At 54.2% G+C, this 24,692-nt stretch overlaps 1 protein-coding gene across 2 annotated transcripts in view; it reads left to right on the top strand.

Annotated features, from left to right (window-relative positions):
- The window catches only part of LOC140729377 (leucine-rich repeat and calponin homology domain-containing protein 4-like), a 157,574-nt gene that overhangs the window by 75,844 nt on the left and 57,038 nt on the right, over nucleotides 1–24,692 (top strand). For both annotated transcript variants that reach the window (XM_073049053.1, XM_073049052.1), the window contains exons 10-15: nucleotides 323–363; nucleotides 731–865; nucleotides 2,224–2,307; nucleotides 4,898–4,940; nucleotides 5,067–5,118; nucleotides 5,201–5,320. In XM_073049053.1, coding sequence (XP_072905154.1) covers nucleotides 323–363; nucleotides 731–865; nucleotides 2,224–2,307; nucleotides 4,898–4,940; nucleotides 5,067–5,118; nucleotides 5,201–5,320 — 475 coding nt within the window. The remainder of the gene's footprint in view (nucleotides 1–322; nucleotides 364–730; nucleotides 866–2,223; nucleotides 2,308–4,897; nucleotides 4,941–5,066; nucleotides 5,119–5,200; nucleotides 5,321–24,692) is intronic.

Below are 24,692 nucleotides of genomic sequence, written 5' to 3'. Positions count from 1 at the left end.
GATAGCAAAAAGCTTTTCTGCGTACCATCCATCCAGATCAGATCATTACCCAGAGCATTGGGGCAGAACAAGGTAAAGCAATACCAGAGTGCAGAATAAAGTTTAACAGTTACTGAGAGAGTGCAGTGCAGGTAAACCATCAAGATCGTAACGAGGCAGATTGTGAGGTCAAGAGAGGATCAGTGGGAAGAGGCGGGATTGGGTGACCCTGGCGGAGGGGGCAGATAAGGGTCTCTACCCCCTCCCCATCCATATGAAGTTTTTCACTCCCGCCTTATCCCTTCCACTCACCCCCCCCTCACTGCCTCTGCTTCTCCTCCAGGACCAGGACAAGGTGCTGAGCCAGAACAGCCCGGACAAAGGGTAAGTTTGTGTAGGGGGGTGGGGGTGGTCAGAGAGAGTGAATTGGAAGTTGTTGTATGAGAGGCCACTCTGCCACTGAGTCTGCTATCCCTCTCCAGCGGAGAGCGCAGAACTATGAACCTTCGTTTCACCCCCACCCCAGGAACGCTACCTTCCCTTACCCCCCCCCACAGAATCCATTACACAGACGGTTCCAACCCAACCCCACCGTAGGGGCAAAGGGTTTCAGATTCCCCCTGCCACCCATTGAGTGGCCCTGGTTCCAGGCTAGACTCCTGGGCTTGTTGGGACCCAGTGTTGAGGGGTGGCGGGGGTGGGCACGACTGCTGTATCTCACCTCCACCCCCCATGCCTGTGCTCACTGCAGGCCGAGTGAGGAGTGGTCTGGAGCCCGGACCGAGGGGTCCCGGGACGGTGAGGAGCGGCGGAGACCAGAGACCCTGCAGATCTGGCAGGAGCGGGAGAAGCAAAACCAACACCGGCCGGCCGAGCGCCGCGACAGGTCGGTGAGGGGGGTGGGGTCAGTGAGAGGGGGGTGGATCAGTGGGGGGGGTGGGGTCAGTGAGAGGGGGGTGGGTCAGTGGGGGCCAGTGAGGGGGGATAGGGTCAGTGAAGGGGGTGGTGGGGTCAGTGAAGGGGGTGGTGGGGTCAGTGAGGGACGGTGGGGTCAGTGAGAGGGGGTGGGGTCAGTGAGAGGGGGGTGGGTCAGTGGGGGGGTGGGGTCAGTGAGAGGGGGGTGGATCAGTGAGGGACGGTGGGGTCAGTGAGGGACGGTGGGGTCAGTGAGAGGGGGTGGGTCAGTGGGGGCCAGTGAGGGGGTGGATCAGTGAGGGGGTGGGTCAGTGGGGGCCAGTGAGGGGGTGGATCAGTGAGGGAGGGTGGGGTCAGTGAGGGACGGTGGGGTCAGTGAGAGGGGGGTGGGTCATTGGAGGCCAGTGAGATGGGGGTGGATCAGTGAGGGGCCCACCCCCTCCCCCCACTCACCCCCACCCTCACCCCCTCCCCCACCCTCCCCCCACACCCCCTCCCCTACCCTCTCTCCTCACTCACCCCTACCCTCTCTCCTCACTCACCCCTACCCTCTCCCCTCACTCACCCCCACCCTCCCCTCATCTGACAGACCTCCTGCCCAGCAGACCTCCTCGTGCCCCACCCCCACCACCTACCTCCCTCCCCATCACCTACCCCCACCCTCCCCCTCACACCCCCCACTCGCCCCTACCCCCCACTCACCCCCACCCTCCCCCTCCCCTCATCTGACAGACCTCCTGCCCAGCAGATCTCCTCGCTCCTCCTCCCCCACCACCACCTACCCCCCTCCCCCACCACCTACCCCCTCCTCCCTCCGGAATCTGCTCCCACCGCAGTTCCTGGCAGCGCATTCCCACCCACAATTCACTGTGAAGAAACCTTCCCCTTTACCCTCTAGTTCTACTGACCCCCCCCCTTCACTCCAAATCATCTGGGCACCCACCCTCCTGCCTCCCCCTCATTCACTCCATCTAAACCTTTCCTGCTTCCCCATTGAAACTCTCCCACCCTGTGAACCTATTCTGAGGGAGCAGCCACAGGCTCCCAGTGTCCTGCAGAACTGAACCCCTCGTCTCTGGCACCCTCCCCACCCCCTCCCCACCGCTCACCCCCACCCTCCCCCTATTCTGAGGGAGCAGCCACAGGCTCCCAGTGTCCTGCAGAACTGAACCCCTCGTCTCTGGCACCCTCTTCACCCCCACCCCACCTCTTCCAGACCCTTTGTAACCCAGTCAACTCCCCTCTCCCCCCCCTCCCCCCCTTCCAGTTGGGGAGAGCATCCTTCTGGCAGGGGGAGGGATCGCTGACTGATGCTGTTTGTTTTCCCAGGGGTGCAAGTATCAGCTCCACGGGGAAACTCTCCACAGCCGGCCCCACCGCACAGAGTGAGCTCGGCAGCAGAACCGGCACTGGGTGAGTGGTGGGGGGTGAGGGGTGCTACCCCGTCTCCAGCTTCTCGTCACCCCTGCCTCAGGATCAGGGCTGAGACGTCCCGTGTCCTCACAGCCTGCACCCAACATTGTCAGTTTCCCCTACCCCCTCAGTGGGAAACAACCTCTCCCTGCTCCTTACTTCCCTCATCACCCTGTCCATCCTGTTCCAGCGAGCTCACCCTCCAACTCTATCAGATTTGTTTATTTCTCAGACATAGTCAAAATATACAGTGAACTACATTGTTTCTATAACAACCAACACAGTCCAAGGATGTGCTGGTGGCAGCCCACAGTTGTCGCCCACAACTTACTAGCCCCGACTCGAACTCGCCCACAACTTACTAGCCCCGACTCGAACTCGCCCACAACTTACTAGCCCCGACTCGAACTCGCCCACAACTTACTAGCCCCGACTCGAACTCGCCCACAACTTACTAGCCCCGACTCGAACTCGCCCACAACTTACTAGCCCCGACTCGAACTCGCCCACAACTTACTAGCCCCGACTCGAACTCGCCCACAACTCACTAGCCCCGACTCGAACTCGCCCACAACTCACTAGCCCCGACTCGAACTCGCCCACAACTTACTAGCCCCGACTCGAACTCGCCCACAACTCACTAGCCCCGACTCGAACTCGCCCACAACTTACTAGCCCCGACTCGAACTCGCCCACAACTCACTAGCCCCGACTCGAACTCGCCCACAACTCACTAGCCCCGACTCGAACTCGCCCACAACTTACTAGCCCCGACTCGAACTCGCCCACAACTTACTAGCCCCGACTCGAACTCGCCCACAACTTACTAGCCCCGACTCGAACTCGCCCACAACTTACTAGCCCCGACTCGAACTCGCCCACAACTTACTAGCCCCGACTCGAACTCGCCCACAACTTACTAGCCCCGACTCGAACTCGCCCACAACTTACTAGCCCCGACTCGAACTCGCCCACAACTTACTAGCCCCGACTCGAACTCGCCCACAACTTACTAGCCCCGACTCGAACTCGCCCACAACTTACTAGCCCCGACTCGAACTCGCCCACAACTTACTAGCCCCGACTCGAACTCGCCCACAACTTACTAGCCCCGACTCGAACTCGCCCACAACTTACTAGCCCCGACTCGAACTCGCCCACAACTTACTCGCCCCGACTCGAACTCGCCCACAACTTACTAGCCCCGACTCGAACTCGCCCACAACTTACTAGCCCCGACTCGAACTCGCCCACAACTTACTAGCCCCGACTCGAACTCGCCCACAACTTACTAGCCCCGACTCGAACTCGCCCACAACTTACTAGCCCCGACTCGAACTCGCCCACAACTTACTAGCCCCGACTCGAACTCGCCCACAACTTACTAGCCCCGACTCGAACTCGCCCTCAACTTACTAGCCCCGACTCGAACTCGCCCACAACTTACTAGCCCCGACTCGAACTCGCCCACTTACTAGCCCCGACTCGAACTCGCCCACAACTTACTCGCCCCGACTCGAACTCGCCCACAACTTACTAGCCCCGACTCGAACTCGCCCACAACTTACTAGCCCCGACTCGAACTCGCCCACAACTTACTAGCCCCGACTCGAACTCGCCCACAACTTACTAGCCCCGACTCAAACTTGTTTGGGCAATGTTGAGTGCTGTCAGCCTTCCAACCTCATGCAATCGTCACTCTGTCCCAGCTACTGATTCGAGGATTTGCTGGGGGCAGCCTGCAAGTATTGCCTCGCGTTCCAGTGACAACGCAGCATGCCTACGATGTTCAGCAGAACAATACAAACAACAGCCACAAAACAACAAAATATTGATGGAGAGGATGTTTCATATGTTGGGCAAGTCTCGGACCAGATGGCACAGCCTCAGGATAGAGGGGCTTCCTTTTGGAACAGAGATGAGGGGGAATTTCCTAAGCTGGAGAGTGGTGATTATGTGGAATTTGTTGCTACAGGCAGCTATGGAGACCAAGTCTGGGGATATTTAAGGCAGAGGTTGATAGATTCTTGATTAGTTGGGGCATGAAGGGATATGGGAGGAGGCAGGAGATTGGGGCTGAGAGGGAAATGGACCGGCCATGATGAAAAGGCAGAGCAGACTAGATGGACCAAATGGCCTAATTCTGCTCCTATATCTTCTGGTCTAAAATGAGCCCCTTACCTCCATCACAGCCACACACCTTCTGGCCTGGTCTTCGTGGCCTCATCAACACTCCCTGCAGATCCCTCTGCTGCCAGCTATTTTCACCTCCTAATGCAATCAGTCCTCTGACCTGGGACCTGGGGTTTCCTTGCTGTGAGTACACAGAGACGGGGCCTTTGGCCCATTGCTTCCATGCTAACTGTCGTACCAGATTTGCTCTTTGATATCCACGAGCTCCAGTGCCAGCTCAATGGGAGAGTGTGCAGGCATGGCAGCCTCAGACCCTGGAGCATTGAAGAGGGAGACCCTGGGAGACAGTATCGGGAGGGGAGGGGGTCCTGAGACTGACGGGGTTGCAGGTTTTTTGGAGGGGAGGGTTCAAAGGAGGAAGGGCAGGGAAATAACTGGATGTTTCCACTCTCTCTAGACTCTTCATCAGAACCAGCACAGAACCCCCATCTCCACGGAAGGTAAGGAACACCCCCGTCCACAAGCCTGTGTCCTGCTGCTCCCACTCCTCACCTCCCCCTCCCCCACCACACTTCCACCTCTCCTGTCTCTTCCTCCCACCTTTAACATTTGTGCTGTGTCCACAGGCTAATGTACAGTTATACACAGATGCTGCGGTGACGCCAGCCAATCGACCAGGTGAGGAATCTGCTCCGCTCAGAGTTTCTGACATCCTGGGACGCCCCTGAGGCCCGCCACTCACTTGTAGCTTTTTTTACAGACGGTGATCGAGCCCCCCAGCCCAGCTCTGATACCCCAGCCAGCGAGTCAGGAGCCCTGCATAAACCCAGCAGCTTCCTCTTCCGATCGTCAACACGCACTAACTTAAGGTCCAGCTCAGGTAGGTCACAGTTGTTACTCCCCCCCACCCACCAACACCTCCCTCCAGGACCTCCACCCTCAAATCCACCCACTTCCCACCTTTTGCTCATCCAGTCGTCAACACACACTAACAAAATTCAGCTCTCAGTAGCACCCTCAATCACATCTGTCTCCCCGCTCTATCCTCCACATGCACCCCAGCTCAGTTCTCCCTTCCTCACCCTCGCCCATCACCTCCAGCTGCTCCTCATGATCTACGTGTGCCAGATCAGCTTTCCCAGCAAAGCAGAGGGTGGTAATAGATGGGAGCATATTCTCCCTCAAAGTAGGTGATCAGAAGCATTCCACAGGGATCCGTTCTGGGACTTCTGTTCTTTGTGATCTTTATGAATGACTTTGATGAGGAAGTGGAAGGCTGTGTTAGTAAGTTTGCAGGCAACATGAAGGTTGGTGGAGTAGTGGAGAGGGGAGAACTTTGCAATGGGCTGAGAAGTGGTTCGACCAAGAAAAGTGTGGAGGGCAAACTGGAAGGCAGAATGCAGGTTAATGACATGGTTCTTAGCAGTGTGGAGGAACAGAGGGGCTGTTGTGATTCTTGTCCATACATTCCTCTCAGTTGATAGCAACACGCAGTGCTGGAGGAACTCAGCAGGTCAGGCAGCATCCAAGAAAATTAATGAACAGCTGACATAGTGGGCTGATTCCCTTCTGATAGGATTGTTAAGAAGGCAAATGGCCTTCAGTAGTTGGGGGATTGAGTTCGATCTCTGCGAGGTAACATTGCACTGTACAAAACCCTGGTTAGACCACACTTGTGTCTTGTGTTTGGTTCTGGTGGCTCATTGTAGGAAGGATGTGGAAGTTTTACAGAGGGTGCAGAAGAGATCTACCAGGGTGCTGCCAGGGTTGGGGAGTATGTCTTATGAGGAAGGGGTGATCGAGCTGGGGTTTTCTCTGTGAAGTGAAGGAGGGTGAGAGGTGATTTGATAGAGGTGTGTATGATGTGAAGCATTGGAAGAGTGAAATGCTAGTAAATTTTCCCAGGGTAGAAATGGCTGATATGAGGGGACATAATTTTGAAGGTGGTTGGAAGAAAGTATGGAGGGGCGTGTCAGAGGTAGGTGTTTTTTTTTACAGAGAGTGGTGTGTGTGTGGGACACACTGTCAGGGTGGTGTTAGAGACGGACATTTACACAGTGGTGTGTGTGTGTGGGACACACTGTCAGCGTGGTGGTAGAGACAGGGACATTTACACAGTGGTGTGTGTCTGGGACACACTGTCAGGGTGGTGGTAGAGACAGGGACATTTACACAGCGGTGTGTGTCTGGGACACACTGTCAGGGTGGTGGTAGAGACAGGGACATTTACACAGTGGTGTGTGTCTGGGACACACTGTCAGGGTGGTGGTAGAGACAGGGACATTTACACAGCGGTGTGTGTGTGTGGGACACACTGTCAGGGTGGTGGTAGAGACAGGGACATTTACACAGTGGTGTGTGTGTCTGGGACACACTGTCAGGGTGGTGGTAGAGACGGACATTTACACAGTGGTGTGTGTCTGGGACACACTGTCAGGGTGGTGGTAGAGACAGGGACATTTACACAGTGGTGTGTGTGTGTGGGACACACTGTCAGGGTGGTGGTAGAGACAGGGACATTTACACAGCGGTGTGTGTGTGTGGGACACACTGTCAGGGTGGTGGTAGAGACAGGGACATTTACACAGTGGTGTGTGTGTGTGGAACACACTGTCAGGGTGGTGGTAGAGACAGGGACATTTACACAGTGGTGTGTGTGTGGGACACACTGTCAGGGTGGTGGTAGAGACAGGGACATTTACACAGTGGTGTGTGTGTCTGGGACACACTGTCAGGGTGGTGGTAGAGACGGACATTTACACAGCGGTGTGTGTCTGGGACACACTGTCAGGGTGGTGGTAGAGACAGGGACATTTACACAGCGGTGTGTGTGTGTGGGACACACTGTCAGGGTGGTGGTAGAGACAGGGACATTTACACAGTGGTGTGTGTGTCTGGGACACACTGTCAGGGTGGTGGTAGAGACGGACATTTACACAGTGGTGTGTGTGTGGGACACACTGTCAGCGTGGTGGTAGAGACAGGGACATTTACACAGCGGTGTGTGTGTGTGGGACACACTGTCAGGGTGGTGATAGAGACAGGGACATTTACACAGTGGTGTGTGTGTGGGACACACTGTCAGGGTGGTGGTAGAGACGGACATTTACACAGTGGTGTGTGTGTGGGACACACTGTCAGGGTGGTGGTAGAGACAGGGACATTTACACAGTGGTGTGTGTGTGGGACACACTGTCAGCGTGGTGGTAGAGACAGGGACATTTACACAGTGGTGTGTGTGTGGGACACACTGTCAGGGTGGTGGTAGAGACGGACATTTACACAGTGGTGTGTGTGTGGGACACACTGTCAGGGTGGTGGTAGAGACAGGGACATTTACACAGTGGTGTGTGTGTGGGACACACTGTCAGGGTGGTGGTAGAGACAGGGACATTTACACAGTGGTGTGTGTGTGGGACACACTGTCGGGGTGGTGGTAGAGACAGGGACATTTACACAGCGGTGTGTGTGAGGAACACGCTGTCAGGGTGGTGGTAGAGATGGACATTTACACAGTGGTGTGTGTGTGGGACACACTGTCAGCGTGGTGGTAGAGACAGGGACATTTACACAGTGGTGTGTGTGTGGGACACACTGTCAGGGTGGTGGTAGAGACAGGGACATTTACACAGTGGGGTGTGTGAGGAACACACTGCCAGGGTGGTGGTAGAGACGGACATTTACACAGTGGTGTGTGTGTGGGACACACTGTCAGCGTGGTGTTAGAGACGGACATTTACACAGTGGTGTGTGTGTGGGACACACTGTCAGGGTGGTGGTAGAGACGGAAATTTACACAGCGGTGTGTGTGTGGGACACACTGTCAGGGTGGTGGTAGAGACAGGGACATTTACACAGTGGTGTGTGTGTGGAACACACTGTCAGGGTGGTGGTAGAGACAGGGACATTTACACAGTGGTGTGTGTGTGGGACACACTGTCAGGGTGGTGGTAGAGATGGACATTTACACAGTGGTGTGTGTGTGTGGGACACACTGTCAGGGTGGTGGTAGAGACAGGGACATTTACACAGTGGTGTGTGTGAGGAACACACTGTCAGGGTGGTGGTAGAGATGGACATTTACACAGTGGTGTGTGTGTGGGACACACTGTCAGCGTGGTGGTAGAGACAGGGACATTTACACAGTGGTGTGTGTGTGGGACACACTGTCAGGGTGGTGGTAGAGACAGGGACATTTACACAGTGGGGTGTGTGAGGAACACACTGTCAGTGTGGTGGTAGAGACGGACATTTACACAGTGGTGTGTGTGTGGGACACACTGTCAGCGTGGTGTTAGAGACGGACATTTACACAGTGGTGTGTGTGTGGAACACACTGCCAGGGTGGTGGTAGAGACGGACATTTACACAGTGGTGTGTGTGTGGAACACACTGCCAGGGTGGTGGTAGAGACGGACATTTACACAGTGGTGTGTGTGTGGGACACACTGTCAGCGTGGTGTTAGAGACGGACATTTACACAGTGGTGTGTGTGTGGGACACACTGTCAGGGTGGTGGTAGAGACAGGGACATTTACACAGTGGTGTGTGTGTGGGACACACTGTCAGGGTGGTGGTAGAGACGGACATTTACACAGTGGTGTGTGTGTGGGACACACTGTCAGTGTGGTGGTAGAGACAGGGACATTTACACAGTGGTGTGTGTGTGGGACACACTGTCAGTGTGGTGGTAGAGACGGACATTTACACAGTGGTGTGTGTGTGGGACACACTGTCAGCGTGGTGGTAGAGACGGACATTTACACAGTGGTGTGTGTGTGGGACACACTGTCAGTGTGGTGGTAGAGACAGGGACATTTACACAGCGGTGTGTGTGTGGGACACACTGTCGGGGTGGTGGTAGAGACAGGGACATTTACACAGTGGTGTGTGTGTGGCACACACTGTCAGGGTGGTGGTAGAGACGGACATTTACACAGTGGTGTGTGTGTGGGACACACTGTCAGGGTGGTGGTAGAGACAGGGACATTTACACAGTGGTGTGTGTGAGGAACACACTGTCAGGGTGGTGGTAGAGATGGACATTTACACAGTGGTGTGTGTGTGGGACACACTGTCAGCGTGGTGGTAGAGACAGGGACATTTACACAGTGGTGTGTGTGTGGGACACACTGTCAGGGTGGTGGTAGAGACAGGGACATTTACACAGTGGTGTGTGTGTGGGACACACTGTCAGGTTGGTGGTAGAGACAGGGACATTTACACAGTGGTGTGTGTGTGGGACACACTGTCAGGGTGGTGGTAGAGACAGGGACATTTACACAGTGGTGTGTGTGTGGGACACACTGTCAGGGTGGTGGTAGAGACGGACATTTACACAGTGGTGTGTGTGAGGAACACACTGCCAGGGTGGTGGTAGAGACGGACATTTACACAGTGGTGTGTGTGTGGGACACACTGTCAGCGTGGTGTTAGAGACGGACATTTACACAGTGGTGTGTGTGTGGGACACACTGTCAGGGTGGTGGTAGAGACAGGGACATTTACACAGTGGTGTGTGTGTGGGACACACTGTCAGGGTGGTGGTAGAGACGGACATTTACACAGTGGTGTGTGTGTGGGACACACTGTCAGTGTGGTGGTAGAGACAGGGACATTTACACAGTGGTGTGTGTGTGGGACACACTGTCAGTGTGGTGGTAGAGACGGACATTTACACAGTGGTGTGTGTGTGGGACACACTGTCAGCGTGGTGGTAGAGACGGACATTTACACAGTGGTGTGTGTGTGGGACACACTGTCAGTGTGGTGGTAGAGACAGGGACATTTACACAGTGGTGTGTGTGTGGGACACACTGTCAGGGTGGTGGTAGAGACAGGGACATTTACACAGTGGTGTGTGTGTGGGACACACTGTCAGGGTGGTGGTAGAGACAGGGACATTTACACAGTGGTGTGTGTGTGGGACACACTGTCGGGGTGGTGGTAGAGACAGGGACATTTACACAGTGGTGTGTGTGTGGCACACACTGTCAGGGTGGTGGTAGAGACGGACATTTACACAGTGGTGTGTGTGTGGGACACACTGTCAGGGTGGTGGTAGAGGCGGACATTTACACAGTGGTGTGTGTGTGGGACACACTGTCAGGGTGGTGGTAGAGACGGACATTTACACAGTGGTGTGTGTGTGGGACACACTGTCAGCGTGGTGGTAGAGACAGGGACATTTACACAGTGGTGTGTGTGTGGGACACACTGTCAGGGTGGTGGTAGAGACTGGGACATTTACACAGTGGTGTGTGTGTGGGACACACTGTCAGGGTGGTGGTAGAGACAGGGACATTTACACAGTGGTGTGTGTGTGGGACACACTGTCAGCGTGGTGGTAGAGACAGGGACATTTACACAGTGGTGTGTGTGTGGGACACACTGTCGGGGTGGTGGTAGAGACAGGGACATTTACACAGTGGTGTGTGTGTGGCACACACTGTCAGGGTGGTGGTAGAGACGGACATTTACACAGTGGTGTGTGTGTGGGACACACTGTCAGGGTGGTGGTAGACACAGGGACATTTACACAGTGGTGTGTGTGTGGGACACACTGTCAGCGTGGTGGTAGAGACAGGGACATTTACACAGTGGTGTGTGTGAGGAACACACTGTCAGGGTGGTGGTAGAGACAGGGACATTTACACAGTGGTGTGTGTGTGGGACACACTGTCAGGGTGGTGGTAGAGACAGGGACATTTACACAGTGGTGTGTGTGAGGAACACACTGTCAGGGTGGTGGTAGAGACAGGGACATTTACACAGTGGTGTGTGTGTGGGACACACTGTCAGCGTGGTGGTAGAGACGGACATTTACACAGTGGTGTGTGTGTGTGGGACACACTGTCAGGGTGGTGGTAGAGACGGACATTTACACAGTGGTGTGTGTGTCGGACACACTGTCAGGGTGGTGGTAGAGACGGACATTTACACAGTGGTGTGTGTGTGTGGAACACACTGTCAGGGTGGTGGTAGAGACAGGGACATTTACACAGTGGTGTGTGTGTGGGACACACTGTCAGTGTGGTGGTAGAGACGGACATTTACACAGTGGTGTGTGTGTGGGACACACTGTCAGCGTGGTGGTAGAGACGGACATTTACACAGTGGTGTGTGTGTGGGACACACTGTCAGTGTGGTGGTAGAGACAGGGACATTTACACAGTGGTGTGTGTGTGGGACACACTGTCAGTGTGGTGGTAGAGACAGGGACATTTACACAGTGGTGTGTGTGTGGGACACACTGTCAGCGTGGTGGTAGAGACGGACATTTACACAGTGGTGTGTGTGTGGGACACACTGTCAGTGTGGTGGTAGAGACAGGGACATTTACACAGTGGTGTGTGTGTGGGACACACTGTCAGTGTGGTGGTAGAGACAGGGACATTTACACAGTGGTGTGTGTGTGGGACACACTGTCAGGGTGGTGGTAGAGACGGACATTTACACAGTGGTGTGTGTGTGGGACACACTGTCAGGGTGGTGGTAGAGACAGGGACATTTACACAGCGGTGTGTGTGTGGGACACACTGTCGGGGTGGTGGTAGAGACAGGGACATTTACACAGTGGTGTGTGTGTGGGACACACTGTCAGGGTGGTGGTAGAGACGGACATTTACACAGTGGTGTGTGTGTGGGACACACTGTCAGGGTGGTGGTAGAGACAGGGACATTTACACAGCGGTGTGTGTGTGGGACACACTGTCGGGGTGGTGGTAGAGACAGGGACATTTACACAGTGGTGTGTGTGTGTGGGACACACTGTCAGGGTGGTGGTAGAGACGGACATTTACACAGTTGTGTGTGTGTGGGACACACTGTCAGGGTGGTGGTAGAGACGGACATTTACACAGTGGTGTGTGTGTGGGACACACTGTCAGGGTGGTGGTAGAGACAGGGACATTTACACAGTGGTGTGTGTGTGGGACACACTGTCAGCGTGGTGGTAGAGACAGGGACATTTACACAGTGGTGTGTGTGAGGAACACACTGTCAGGGTGGTGGTAGAGACAGGGACATTTACACAGTGGTGTGTGTGAGGAACACACTGTCAGGGTGGTGGTAGAGACAGGGACATTTACACAGTGGTGTGTGTGTGGGACACACTGTCAGCGTGGTGGTAGAGACGGACATTTACACAGTGGTGTGTGTGTGTGGGACACACTGTCAGGGTGGTGGTAGAGACGGACATTTACACAGTGGTGTGTGTGTCGGACACACTGTCAGGGTGGTGGTAGAGACGGACATTTACACAGTGGTGTGTGTGTGGGACACACTGTCAGGGTGGTGGTAGAGACAGTGACATTTACACAGTGGTGTGTGTGTGGAACACACTGTCAGGGTGGTGGTAGAGACAGGGACATTTACACAGTGGTGTGTGTGTGGAACACACTGTCAGGGTGGTGGTAGAGATGGACATTTACACAGTGGTGTGTGTGTGGGACACACTGTCAGGGTGGTGGTAGAGACAGGGACATTTACACAGTGGTGTGTGTGGGACACACTGTCAGCGTGGTGGTAGAGACAGGGACATTTACACAGTGATGTGTGTGTGGGACACACTGTCAGGGTGGTGGTAGAGACAGGGACATTTACACAGTGGTGTGTGTGTGGGACACACTGTCAGGGTGGTGGTAGAGACGGACATTTACACAGTGGTGTGTGTATGGGACACACTGTCAGGGTGGTGGTAGAGACGGACATTTACACAGTGGTGTGTGTGTGGGACACGCTGTCAGGGTGGTGGTAGAGACAGGGACATTTACACAGTGGTGTGTGTGGGACACACTGTCAGCGTGGTGGTAGAGACAGGGACATTTACACAGTGGTGTGTGTGTGGGACACACTGTCAGGGTGGTGATAGAGACAGGGACATTTACACAGTGGTGTGTGTCTGGGACACACTGTCAGGGTGGTGGTAGAGACGGACATTTACACAGTGGTGTGTGTGTGGGACACACTGTCAGGGTGGTGGTAGAGACAGTGACATTTACACAGTGGTGTGTGTGGGACACGCTGTCAGGGTGGTGGTAGAGAAAAGGGACATTTACACAGTGGTGTGTGTGGGACACACTGTCAGGGTGGTGGTAGAGACAGGGACATTTACACAGTGGTGTGTGTGTGGGACACACTGTCAGCGTGGTGGTAGAGACAGGGACATTTACACAGTGGTGTGTGTGTGGGACACACTGTCAGGGTGGTGGTAGAGACAGGGACATTTACACAGTGGTGTGTGTGGGACACACTGTCAGCGTGATGGTAGAGACAGGGACATTTACACAGTGGTGTGTGTGTGGGACACACTGTCAGGGTGGTGGTAGAGACGGACATTTACACAGTGGTGTGTGTGTGGGACACACTGTCAGCGTGGTGGTAGAGACAGGGACATTTACACAGTGGTGTGTGTGTGGGACACACTGTCAGGGTGGTGGTAGAGACGGACATTTACACAGTGGTGTGTGTGTGGGACACACTGTCAGGGTGGTGGTAGAGACAGGGACATTTACACAGCGGTGTGTGTGTGGGACACACTGTCAGGGTGGTGATAGAGACAGTGACATTTACACAGTGGTGTGTGTGAGGAACACACTGTCAGCGTAGTGGTAGAGACAGGGACATTTACACAGTGGTGTGTGTGTGGGACACACTGTCGGGGTGGTGGTAGAGACAGGGACATTTACACAGTGGTGTGTGTGTGTGGGACACACTGTCGGGGTGGTGGTAGAGACAGGGACATTTACACAGTGGTGTGTGTGTGGAACACACTGTCAGGGTGGTGGTAGAGACAGTGACATTTACACAGTGGTGTGTGTGTGGGACACACTGTCAGCGTGGTGGTAGAGACGGACATTTACACAGTGGTGTGTGTGAGGGACACACTGTCAGGGTGGTGGTAGAGACAGGGACATTTACACAGTGGTGTGTGTGTGGGACACACTGTCAGCGTGGTGGTAGAGACGGACATTTACACAGTGGTGTGTGTGTGGGACACACTGTCAGGGTGGTGGTAGAGACAGTGACATTTACACAGTGGTGTGTGTGTGGGACACACTGTCAGGGTGGTGGTAGAGACAGGGACATTTACACAGTGGTGTGTGTGTGGGACACACTGTCAGGGTGGTGGTAGAGACGGACATTTACACAGTGGTGTGTGTGTGGGACACACTGTCAGGGTGGTGGTAGAGACAGGGACATTTACACAGTGGTGTGTGTGTGTGGGACACACTGTCAGGGTGGTGGTAGAGACGGACATTTACACAGCGGTGTGTGTGTGGGACACACTGTCAGGGTGGTGGTAGAGACGGACATTTACACAGTGGTGTGTGTGTGTGGAACACACTGTCAGGGTGGTGGTAGAGACAGTGACATTTACACAGTGGTGTGTGTGAGGAACACACTCAGGGTGGTGGTAGAGACGGACATTTACACAGTGGTGTGTGTGTGTGGGACACACTGTCAGGGTGGTGGTAGAGACAGGGACATTTACACAGTGGTGTGTGTATGGGACACACTGTCAGGGTGGTGGTAGAGACAGGGACATTTACACAGTGGTGTGTGTGTGGGACACACTGTCGGGGTGGTGGTAGAGACAGGGACATTTACACAGTGGTGTGTGTGTGGGACACACTGTCGGGGTGGTGGTAGAGACAGGGACATTTACACAGTGGTGTGTGTGTGGAACACACTGTCACGGTGGTGGTAGAGACAGGGACATTTACACAGTGGTGTGTGTGTGGAACACACTGTCAGGGTGGTGGTAGAGACAGGGACATTTACACAGTGGGGTGTGTGTGGGACACGCTGTCAGGGTGGTGGTAGAGACAGGGACATTTACACAGTGGTGAGAGTGTGTGGGACACACTGTCAGGGTGGTGGTAGAGACGGACATTTACACAGTGGTGTGTGTGTGGGACACACTGTCAGGGTGGTGGTAGAGACAGGGACATTTACACAGTGGTGTGTGTGAGGAACACACTCAGGGTGGTGGTAGAGACGGACATTTACACAGTGGTGTGTGTGTGGGACACACTGTCAGGGTGGTGGTAGAGACAGGGACATTTACACAGTGGTGTGTGTGTGGGACACACTGTCAGGGTGGTGGTAGAGACAGGGACATTTACACAGTGGTGTGTGTGTGGGACACACTGTCAGGGTGGTGGTAGAGACGGACATTTACACAGTGGTGTGTGTGTGGGACACACTGTCAGGGTGGTGATAGAGACAGGGACATTTACACAGTGGTGTGTGTGTGGGACACAGTGTCAGGGTGGTGGTAGAGACAGGGACATTTACACAGTGGTGTGTGTGTGGGACACACTGTCAGGGTGGTGGTAGTGACGGACATTTACACAGTGGTGTGTGTGTGGGACACACTATCAGGGTGGTGGTAGAGACAGGGACATTTACACAGTGGTGAGAGTGTGTGGGACACACTGTCAGCGTGGTGGTAGAGACGGACATTTACACAGTGGTGTGTGTGTGGGACACAGTGTCAGGGTGGTGGTAGAGACAGGGACATTTACACAGTGGTGTGTGTGTGGGACACAGTGTCAGGGTGGTGGTAGAGTCAGGGACATTTACACAGTGGTGTGTGTGTGGGACACACTGTCGGGGTGGTGGTAGAGACAGGGACATTTACACAGTGGTGTGTGTGTGGGACACACTGTCGGGGTGGTGGTAGAGACAGGGACATTTACACAGTGGTGTGTGTGTGGGACACACTGTCGGGGTGGTGGTAGAGACAGGGACATTTACACAGTGGTGTGTGTGTGGGACACACTGTCGGGGTGGTGGTAGAGACAGGGACATTTACACAGTGGTGTGTGTGTGGAACACACTGTCAGGGTGGTGGTAGAGACAGGGACATTTACACAGTGGTGTGTGTGTGGAACACACTGTCAGGGTGGTGGTAGAGACAGGGACATTTACACAGTGGTGTGTGTGTGGGACACACTGTCAGGGTGGTGGTAGAGACAGGGACATTTACACAGTGGTGAGAGTGTGTGGGACACACTGTCAGGGTGGTGGTAGAGACAGGGACATTTACACAGTGGTGTGTGTGTGGGACACACTGTCAGGGTGGTGGTAGAGATGGACATTTACACAGTGGTGTGTGTGTGGGACATACTGTCAGGGTGGTGGTAGAGACAGGGACATTTACACAGTGGTGAGAGTGTGTGGGACACACTGTCAGGGTGGTGGTAGAGACGGACATTTACACAGTGGTGTGTGTGTGGGACACACTGTCAGGGTGGTGGTAGGGACAGGGACATTTACACAGTGGTGTGTGTGTGGGACACACTGTCAGGGTGGTGGTAGAGACAGGGACATTTACACAGTGGTGTGTGTGTGGGACACACTGTCAGGGTGGTGGTAGAGACAGGGACATTTACACAGTGGTGTGTGTGTGGGACACACTGTCGGGGTGGTGGTAGAGACAGGGACATTTACACAGTGGTGTGTGTGTGGGACACACTGTCGGGGTGGTGGTAGAGACAGGGACATTTACACAGTGGTGTGTGTGTGGGACACACTGTCAGGGTGGTGGTAGAGACAGGGACATTTACACAGTGGGGTGTGTGTGGGACACACTGTCAGGGTGGTGGTAGAGACAGGGACATTTACACAGTGGTGTGTGTGTGGGACACACTGTCAGGGTGGTGGTAGAGACAGGGACATTTACACAGTGGTGTGTGTGTGGGACACACTGTCAGGGTGGTGGTAGAGACAGGGACATTTACACAGTGGTGTGTGTGTGGGACACACTGTCAGGGTGGTGGTAGAGACGGACATTTACACAGTGGTGTGTGTGTGTGGGACACACTGTCAGGGTGGTGGTAGAGACAGGGACATTTACACAGTGGTGTGTGTGTGTGGGACACACTGTCAGGGTGGTGGTAGAGACAGGGACATTTACACAGTGGTGAGAGTGTGTGGGACACACTGTCAGGGTGGTGGTAGAGACAGGGACATTTACACAGTGGTGTGTGTGTGGAACACACTGTCAGGGTGGTGGTAGAGACAGGGACATTTACACAGTGGTGTGTGTGTGGGACACACTGTCGGGGTGGTGGTAGAGACAGGGACATTTACACAGTGGTGTGTGTGTGGAACACACTGTCAGGGTGGTGGTAGAGACAGGGACATTTACACAGTGGTGTGTGTGTGGGACACACTGTCAGGGTGGTGATAGAGACAGTGACATTTACACAGTGGTGTGTGTGAGGAACACACTGTCAGCGTAGTGGTAGAGACAGGGACATTTACACAGTGGTGTGTGTGTGGGACACACTGTCGGGGTGGTGGTAGAGACAGGGACATTTACACAGTGGTGTGTGTGTGTGGGACACACTGTCGGGGTGGTGGTAGAGACGGACATTTACACAGTGGTGTGTGTGAGGGACACTGTCAGGGTGGTGGTAGAGACAGGGACATTTACACAGTGGTGTGTGTGTGGAACACACTGTCAGGGTGGTGGTAGAGACAGTGACATTTACACAGTGGTGTGTGTGTGGGACACACTGTCAGCGTGGTGGTAGAGACGGACATTTACACAGTGGTGTGTGTGAGTGACACACTGTCAGGGTGGTGGTAGAGACAGGGACATTTACACAGTGGTGTGTGTGTGGGACACACTGTCAGCGTGGTGGTAGAGACGGACATTTACACAGTGGTGTGTGTGTGGGACACACTGTCAGGGTGGTGGTAGAGACAGTGACATTTACACAGTGGTGTGTGTTTGGGACACACTGTCAGGGTGGTGGTAGAGACAGGGACATTTACACAGTGGTGTGTGTGTGGGACACACTGTCAGGGTGGTGGTAGAGACGGACATTTACACAGTGGTGTGTGTGTGGGACACACTGTCAGAGTGGTGGTAGAGACAGGGACATTTACACAGTGGTGTGTGTGTGTGGGACACACTGTCAGGGTGGTGGTAGAGACAGGGACATTTACACAGTGGTGTGTGTGTGGGACACACTGTCAGGGTGGTGGTAGAGACAGGGACATTTACACAGTGGTGTGTGTGTGGGACACACTGTCGGGGTGGTGGTAGAGACAGGGACATTTACACAGTGGTGTGTGTGTGGAACACACTGTCAGGGTGGTGGTAGAGACAGGGACATTTACACAGTGGGGTGTGTGTGGGACACACTGTCAGGGTGGTGGTAGAGACAGGGACATTTACACAGTGGTGAGAGTGTGTGGGACACACTGTCAGGGTGGTGGTAGAGACAGGGACATTTACACAGTGGTGTGTGTGTGCGACACACTGTCAGAGTGGTGGTAGAGACGGACATTTACACAGTGGTGAGAGTGTGTGGGACACACTGTCAGGGTGGTGGTAGAGACAGGGACATTTACACAGTGGTGTGAGTGTGTGGGACACACTGTCAGGGTGGTGGTAGAGACGGACATTTACACAGTGGTGTGTGTGTGGGACACACTGTCAGCGTGGTGGTAGAGACAGGGACATTTACACAGTGGTGTGTGTGTGGGACACGCTGTCAGGGTGGTGGTAGAGACAGGGACATTTACACAGTGGTGAGAGTGTGTGGGACACACTGTCAGGGTGGTGGTAGAGACGGACATTTACACAGTGGTGTGTGTGTGGGACACACTGTCAGGGTGGTGGTAGAGACAGGGACATTTACACAGTGGTGTGTGTGAGGAACACACTCAGGGTGGTGGTAGAGATGGACATTTACACAGTGGTGTGTGTGTGGGACACACTGTCAGGGTGGTGGTAGAGACAGGGACATTTACACAGTGGTGTGTGTGTGGGACACACTGTCAGGGTGGTGGTAGAGACAGGGACATTTACACAGTGGTGTGTGTGTGGGACACACTGTCAGGGTGGTGGTAGAGACGGACATTTACACAGTGGTGTGTGTGTGGGACACACTGTCAGGGTGGTGATAGAGACAGGGACATTTACACAGTGGTGTGTGTGTGGGACACAGTGTCAGGGTGGTGGTAGAGACAGGGACATTTACACAGTGGTGTGTGTGTGGGACACACTGTCAGGGTGGTGGTAGAGACTGGGACATTTACACAGTGGTGTGTGTGTGGGACACAGTGTCAGGGTGGTGGTAGAGACAGGGACATTTACACAGTGGTGTGTGTGTGGGACACAGTGTCAGGGTGGTGGTAGAGACAGGGACATTTACACAGTGGTGTGTGTGTGGGACACACTGTCGGGGTGGTGGTAGAGACAGGGACATTTACACAGTGGTGTGTGTGTGGGACACACTGTCGGGGTGGTGGTAGAGACAGGGACATTTACACAGTGGTGTGTGTGTGGGACACACTGTCGGGGTGGTGGTAGAGACAGGGACATTTACACAGTGGTGTGTGTGTGGGACACACTGTCGGGGTGGTGGTAGAGACAGGGACATTTACACAGTGGTGTGTGTGTGGAACACACTGTCAGGGTGGTGGTAGAGACAGGGACATTTACACAGTGGTGTGTGTGTGGAACACACTGTCAGGGTGGTGGTAGAGACAGGGACATTTACACAGTGGTGTGTGTGTGGGACACACTGTCAGGGTGGTGGTAGAGACAGGGACATTTACACAGTGGTGAGAGTGTGTGGGACACACTGTCAGGGTGGTGGTAGAGACAGGGACATTTACACAGTGGTGTGTGTGTGGGACACACTGTCAGGGTGGTGGTAGAGATGGACATTTACACAGTGGTGTGTGTGTGGGACACACTGTCAGGGTGGTGGTAGAGACAGGGACATTTACACAGTGGTGAGAGTGTGTGGGACACACTGTCAGGGTGGTGGTAGAGACGGACATTTACACAGTGGTGTGTGTGTGGGACACACTGTCAGGGTGGTGGTAGAGACAGGGACATTTACACAGTGGTGTGTGTGTGGGACACACTGTCAGGGTGGTGGTAGAGACAGGGACATTTACACAGTGGTGTGTGTGTGGGACACACTGTCGGGGTGGTGGTAGAGACAGGGACATTTACACAGTGGTGTGTGTGTGGAACACACTGTCAGGGTGGTGGTAGAGACAGGGACATTTACACAGTGGGGTGTGTGTGGGACACACTGTCAGGGTGGTGGTAGAGACAGGGACATTTACACAGTGGTGAGAGTGTGTGGGACACACTGTCAGGGTGGTGGTAGAGACAGGGACATTTACACAGTGGTGTGTGTGTGCGACACACTGTCAGAGTGGTGGTAGAGACGGACATTTACACAGTGGTGAGAGTGTGTGGGACACACTGTCAGGGTGGTGGTAGAGACAGGGACATTTACACAGTGGTGTGAGTGTGTGGGACACACTGTCAGGGTGGTGGTAGAGACGGACATTTACACAGTGGTGTGTGTGTGGGACACACTGTCAGCGTGGTGGTAGAGACAGGGACATTTACACAGTGGTGTGTGTGTGGGACACACTGTCAGGGTGGTGGTAGAGACAGGGACATTTACACAGTGGTGTGTGTGTGGGACACACTGTCAGGGTGGTGGTAGAGACAGGGACATTTACACAGTGGTGTGTGTGTGGAACACACTGTCAGGGTGGTGGTAGAGACAGGGACATTTACACAGTGGTGTGTGTGTGGGACACACTGTCAGGGTGGTGGTAGAGACGGACATTTACACAGTGGTGTGTGTGTGTGGGACACACTGTCAGGGTGGTGGTAGAGACAGGGACATTTACACAGTGGTGTGAGTGTGTGGGACACACTGTCAGGGTGGTGGTAGAGACGGACATTTACACAGTGGTGTGTGTGTGGGACACTGTCAGGGTGGTGGTAGAGACAGGGACATTTACACAGTGGTGTGTGTGTGGGACACACTGTCAGTGTGGTGGTAGAGACAGGGACATTTACGCAGTGGTGTGTGTGTGGGACACACTGTCAGCGTGGTGGTAGAGACGGACATTTACACAGCGGTGTGTGTGGGACACACTGTCAGCGTGGTGGTAGAGACAGGGACATTTACACAGTGGTGTGTGTGTGGAACACACTGTCAGGGTGGTGGTAGAGACAGGGACATTTACACAGTGGTGTGTGTGTGGGACACAGTGTCAGGGTGGTGGTAGAGACAGGGACATTTACACAGTGGTGTGTGTGTGGGACACACTGTCAGTGTGGTGGTAGAGACAGGGACATTTACACAGTGGTGTGTGTGTGGGACACACTGTCAGGGTGGTGATAGAGACAGTGACATTTACACAGCGGTGTGTGTGTGGGACACACTGTCAGGGTGGTGGTAGAGACAGGGACATTTACACAGTGGTGTGTGTGAGGAACACACTGTCAGGGTGGTGGTAGAGACGGACATTTACACAGTGGTGTGTGTGAGGAACACACTGTCAGGGTGGTGGTAGAGACGGACATTTACACAGTGGTGTGTGTGAGGAACACACTGTCAGGGTGGTGGTAGAGACAGGGACATTTACACAGTGGTGTGTGTGTGGGACACACTGCCAGGGTGGTGGTAGAGACAGGGACATTTACACAGTGGTGTGTGTGTGGGACACACTGTCAGGGTGGTGGTAGAGACGGACATTTACACAGTGGTGTGTGTGAGGAACACACTGTCAGGGTGGTGGTAGAGACGGACATTTACACAGTGGTGTGTGTGTGGGACACACTGCCAGGGTGGTGGTAGAGACAGGGACATTTACACAGTGGTGTGTGTGTGGGACACACTGTCAGGGTGGTGGTAGAGACAGGGACATTTACACAGTGGTGTGTGTGTGGGACACACTGTCGGGGTGGTGGTAGAGACAGGGACATTTACACAGTGGTGTGTGTGGGACACGCTGTCAGGGTGGTGGTAGAGACAGGAACATTTACACAGTGGTGTGTGTGTGGGACACACTGTCAGGGTGGTGGTAGAGACAGGGACATTTACACAGTGGTGTGTGTGTGGGACACACTGTCGGGGTGGTGGTAGAGACAGGGACATTTACACAGTGGTGTGTGTGTGGGACACACTGTCAGGGTGGTGGTAGAGACAGGGACATTTACACAGTGGTGTGTGTGTGGGACACACTGTCAGGGTGGTGGTAGAGACAGGGACATTTACACAGTGGTGTGTGTGTGGGACACACTGTCAGCGTGGTGGTAGAGACAGGGACATTTACACAGTGGTGTGTGTGTGGGACACACTGTCAGGGTGGTGGTAGAGACGGACATTTACACAGTGGTGTGTGTGTGTGGGACACACTGTCAGGGTGGTGGTAGAGACAGGGACATTTACACAGTGGTGTGTGTGTGGGACACACTGTCAGGGTGGTGGTAGAGACAGGGACATTTACACAGTGGTGTGTGTGTGGGACACACTGTCAGCGTGGTGGTAGAGACAGGGACATTTACACAGTGGTGTGTGTGTGGGACACACTGTCAGGGTGGTGGTAGAGACGGACATTTACACAGTGGTGTGTGTGTGGAACACACTGTCAGGGTGGTGGTAGAGACAGGGACATTTACACAGTGGTGTGTGTGTGGGACACACTGTCAGGGTGGTGATAGAGACAGGGACATTTACACAGTGGTGTGTGTGTGGGACACACTGTCAGGGTGGTGGTAGAGACAGTGACATTTACACAGTGGTGTGTGTGTGGGACACACTGTCGGGGTGGTGGTAGAGACAGGGACATTTACACAGTGGTGTGTGTGTGGGACACACTGTCAGGGTGGTGATAGAGACAGGGACATTTACACAGTGGTGTGTGTGTGGGACACACTGTCAGGGTGGTGGTAGAGACAGGGACATTTACACAGTGGTGTGTGTGTGGGACACACTGTCAGGGTGGTGATAGAGACAGGGACATTTACACAGTGGTGTGTGTGTGGGACACACTGTCAGGGTGGTGGTAGAGACAGTGACATTTACACAGTGGTGTGTGTGTGGGACACACTGTCGGGGTGGTGGTAGAGACAGGGACATTTACACAGTGGTGTGTGTGTGGGACACACTGTCAGGGTGGTGGTAGAGACAGGGACATTTACACAGTGGTGTGTGTGTGGGACACACTGTCAGCGTGGTGGTAGAGACGGACATTTACACAGCGGTGTGTGTGTGGAACACACTGTCAGGGTGGTGGTAGAGACAGGGACATTTACACAGTGGTGTGTGTGTGGGACACACTGTCAGGGTGGTGGTAGAGACAGGGACATTTACACAGTGGTGTGTGTGTGGGACACACTGTCAGCGTGGTGGTAGAGACAGGGACATTTACACAGTGGTGTGTGTGTGGGACACGCTGTCAGGGTGGTGGTAGAGAAAAGGGACATTTACACAGTGGTGTGTGTGGGACACACTGTCAGGGTGGTGGTAGAGACAGGGACATTTACACAGTGGTGTGTGTGTGGGACACACTGTCAGCGTGGTGGTAGAGACAGGGACATTTACACAGTGGTGTGTGTGTGGGACACACTGTCAGGGTGGTGGTAGAGACAGGGTCATTTACACAGTGGTGTGTGTGGGACACACTGTCAGCGTGATGGTAGAGACAGGGACATTTACACAGTGGTGTGTGTGTGGGACACACTGTCAGGGTGGTGGTAGAGACGGACATTTACACAGTGGTGTGTGTGTGGGACACACTGTCAGCGTGGTGGTAGAGACAGGGACATTTACACAGTGGTGTGTGTGTGGGACACACTGTCAGGGTGGTGGTAGAGACGGACATTTACACAGTGGTGTGTGTGTGGGACACACTGTCAGCGTGGTGGTAGAGACAGGGACATTTACACAGTGGTGTGTGTGAGGAACACACTGTCAGGGTGGTGGTAGAGACGGACATTTACACAGTGGTGTGTGTGTGTGGAACACACTGTCAGGGTGGTGGTAGAGACAGTGACATTTACACAGTGGTGTGTGTGAGGAACACACTCAGGGTGGTGGTAGAGACGGACATTTACACAGTGGTGTGTGTGTGGGACACACTGTCAGGGTGGTGGTAGAGACAGGGACATTTACACAGTGGTGTGTGTATGGGACACACTGTCAGGGTGGTGGTAGAGACAGGGACATTTACACAGTGGTGTGTGTGTGGGACACACTGTCGGGGTGGTGGTAGAGACAGGGACATTTACACAGTGGTGTGTGTGTGGGACACACTGTCAGCGTGGTGGTAGAGACAGGGACATGTACACAGTGGTGTGTGTGTGTGGAACACACTGTCAGGGTGGTGGTAGAGACAGGGACATTTACACAGTGGGGTGTGTGTGGGACACGCTGTCAGGGTGGTGGTAGAGACAGGGACAT

This window comes from Hemitrygon akajei, chromosome 6 (genome assembly GCF_048418815.1).
Source record: "Hemitrygon akajei chromosome 6, sHemAka1.3, whole genome shotgun sequence".
NCBI classification, from domain to species: domain Eukaryota; kingdom Metazoa; phylum Chordata; class Chondrichthyes; order Myliobatiformes; family Dasyatidae; genus Hemitrygon; species Hemitrygon akajei.
The sequence above is the reverse complement of the archived record's forward strand: the minus strand, read 5'-3'. Positions and strand labels throughout refer to the sequence as shown.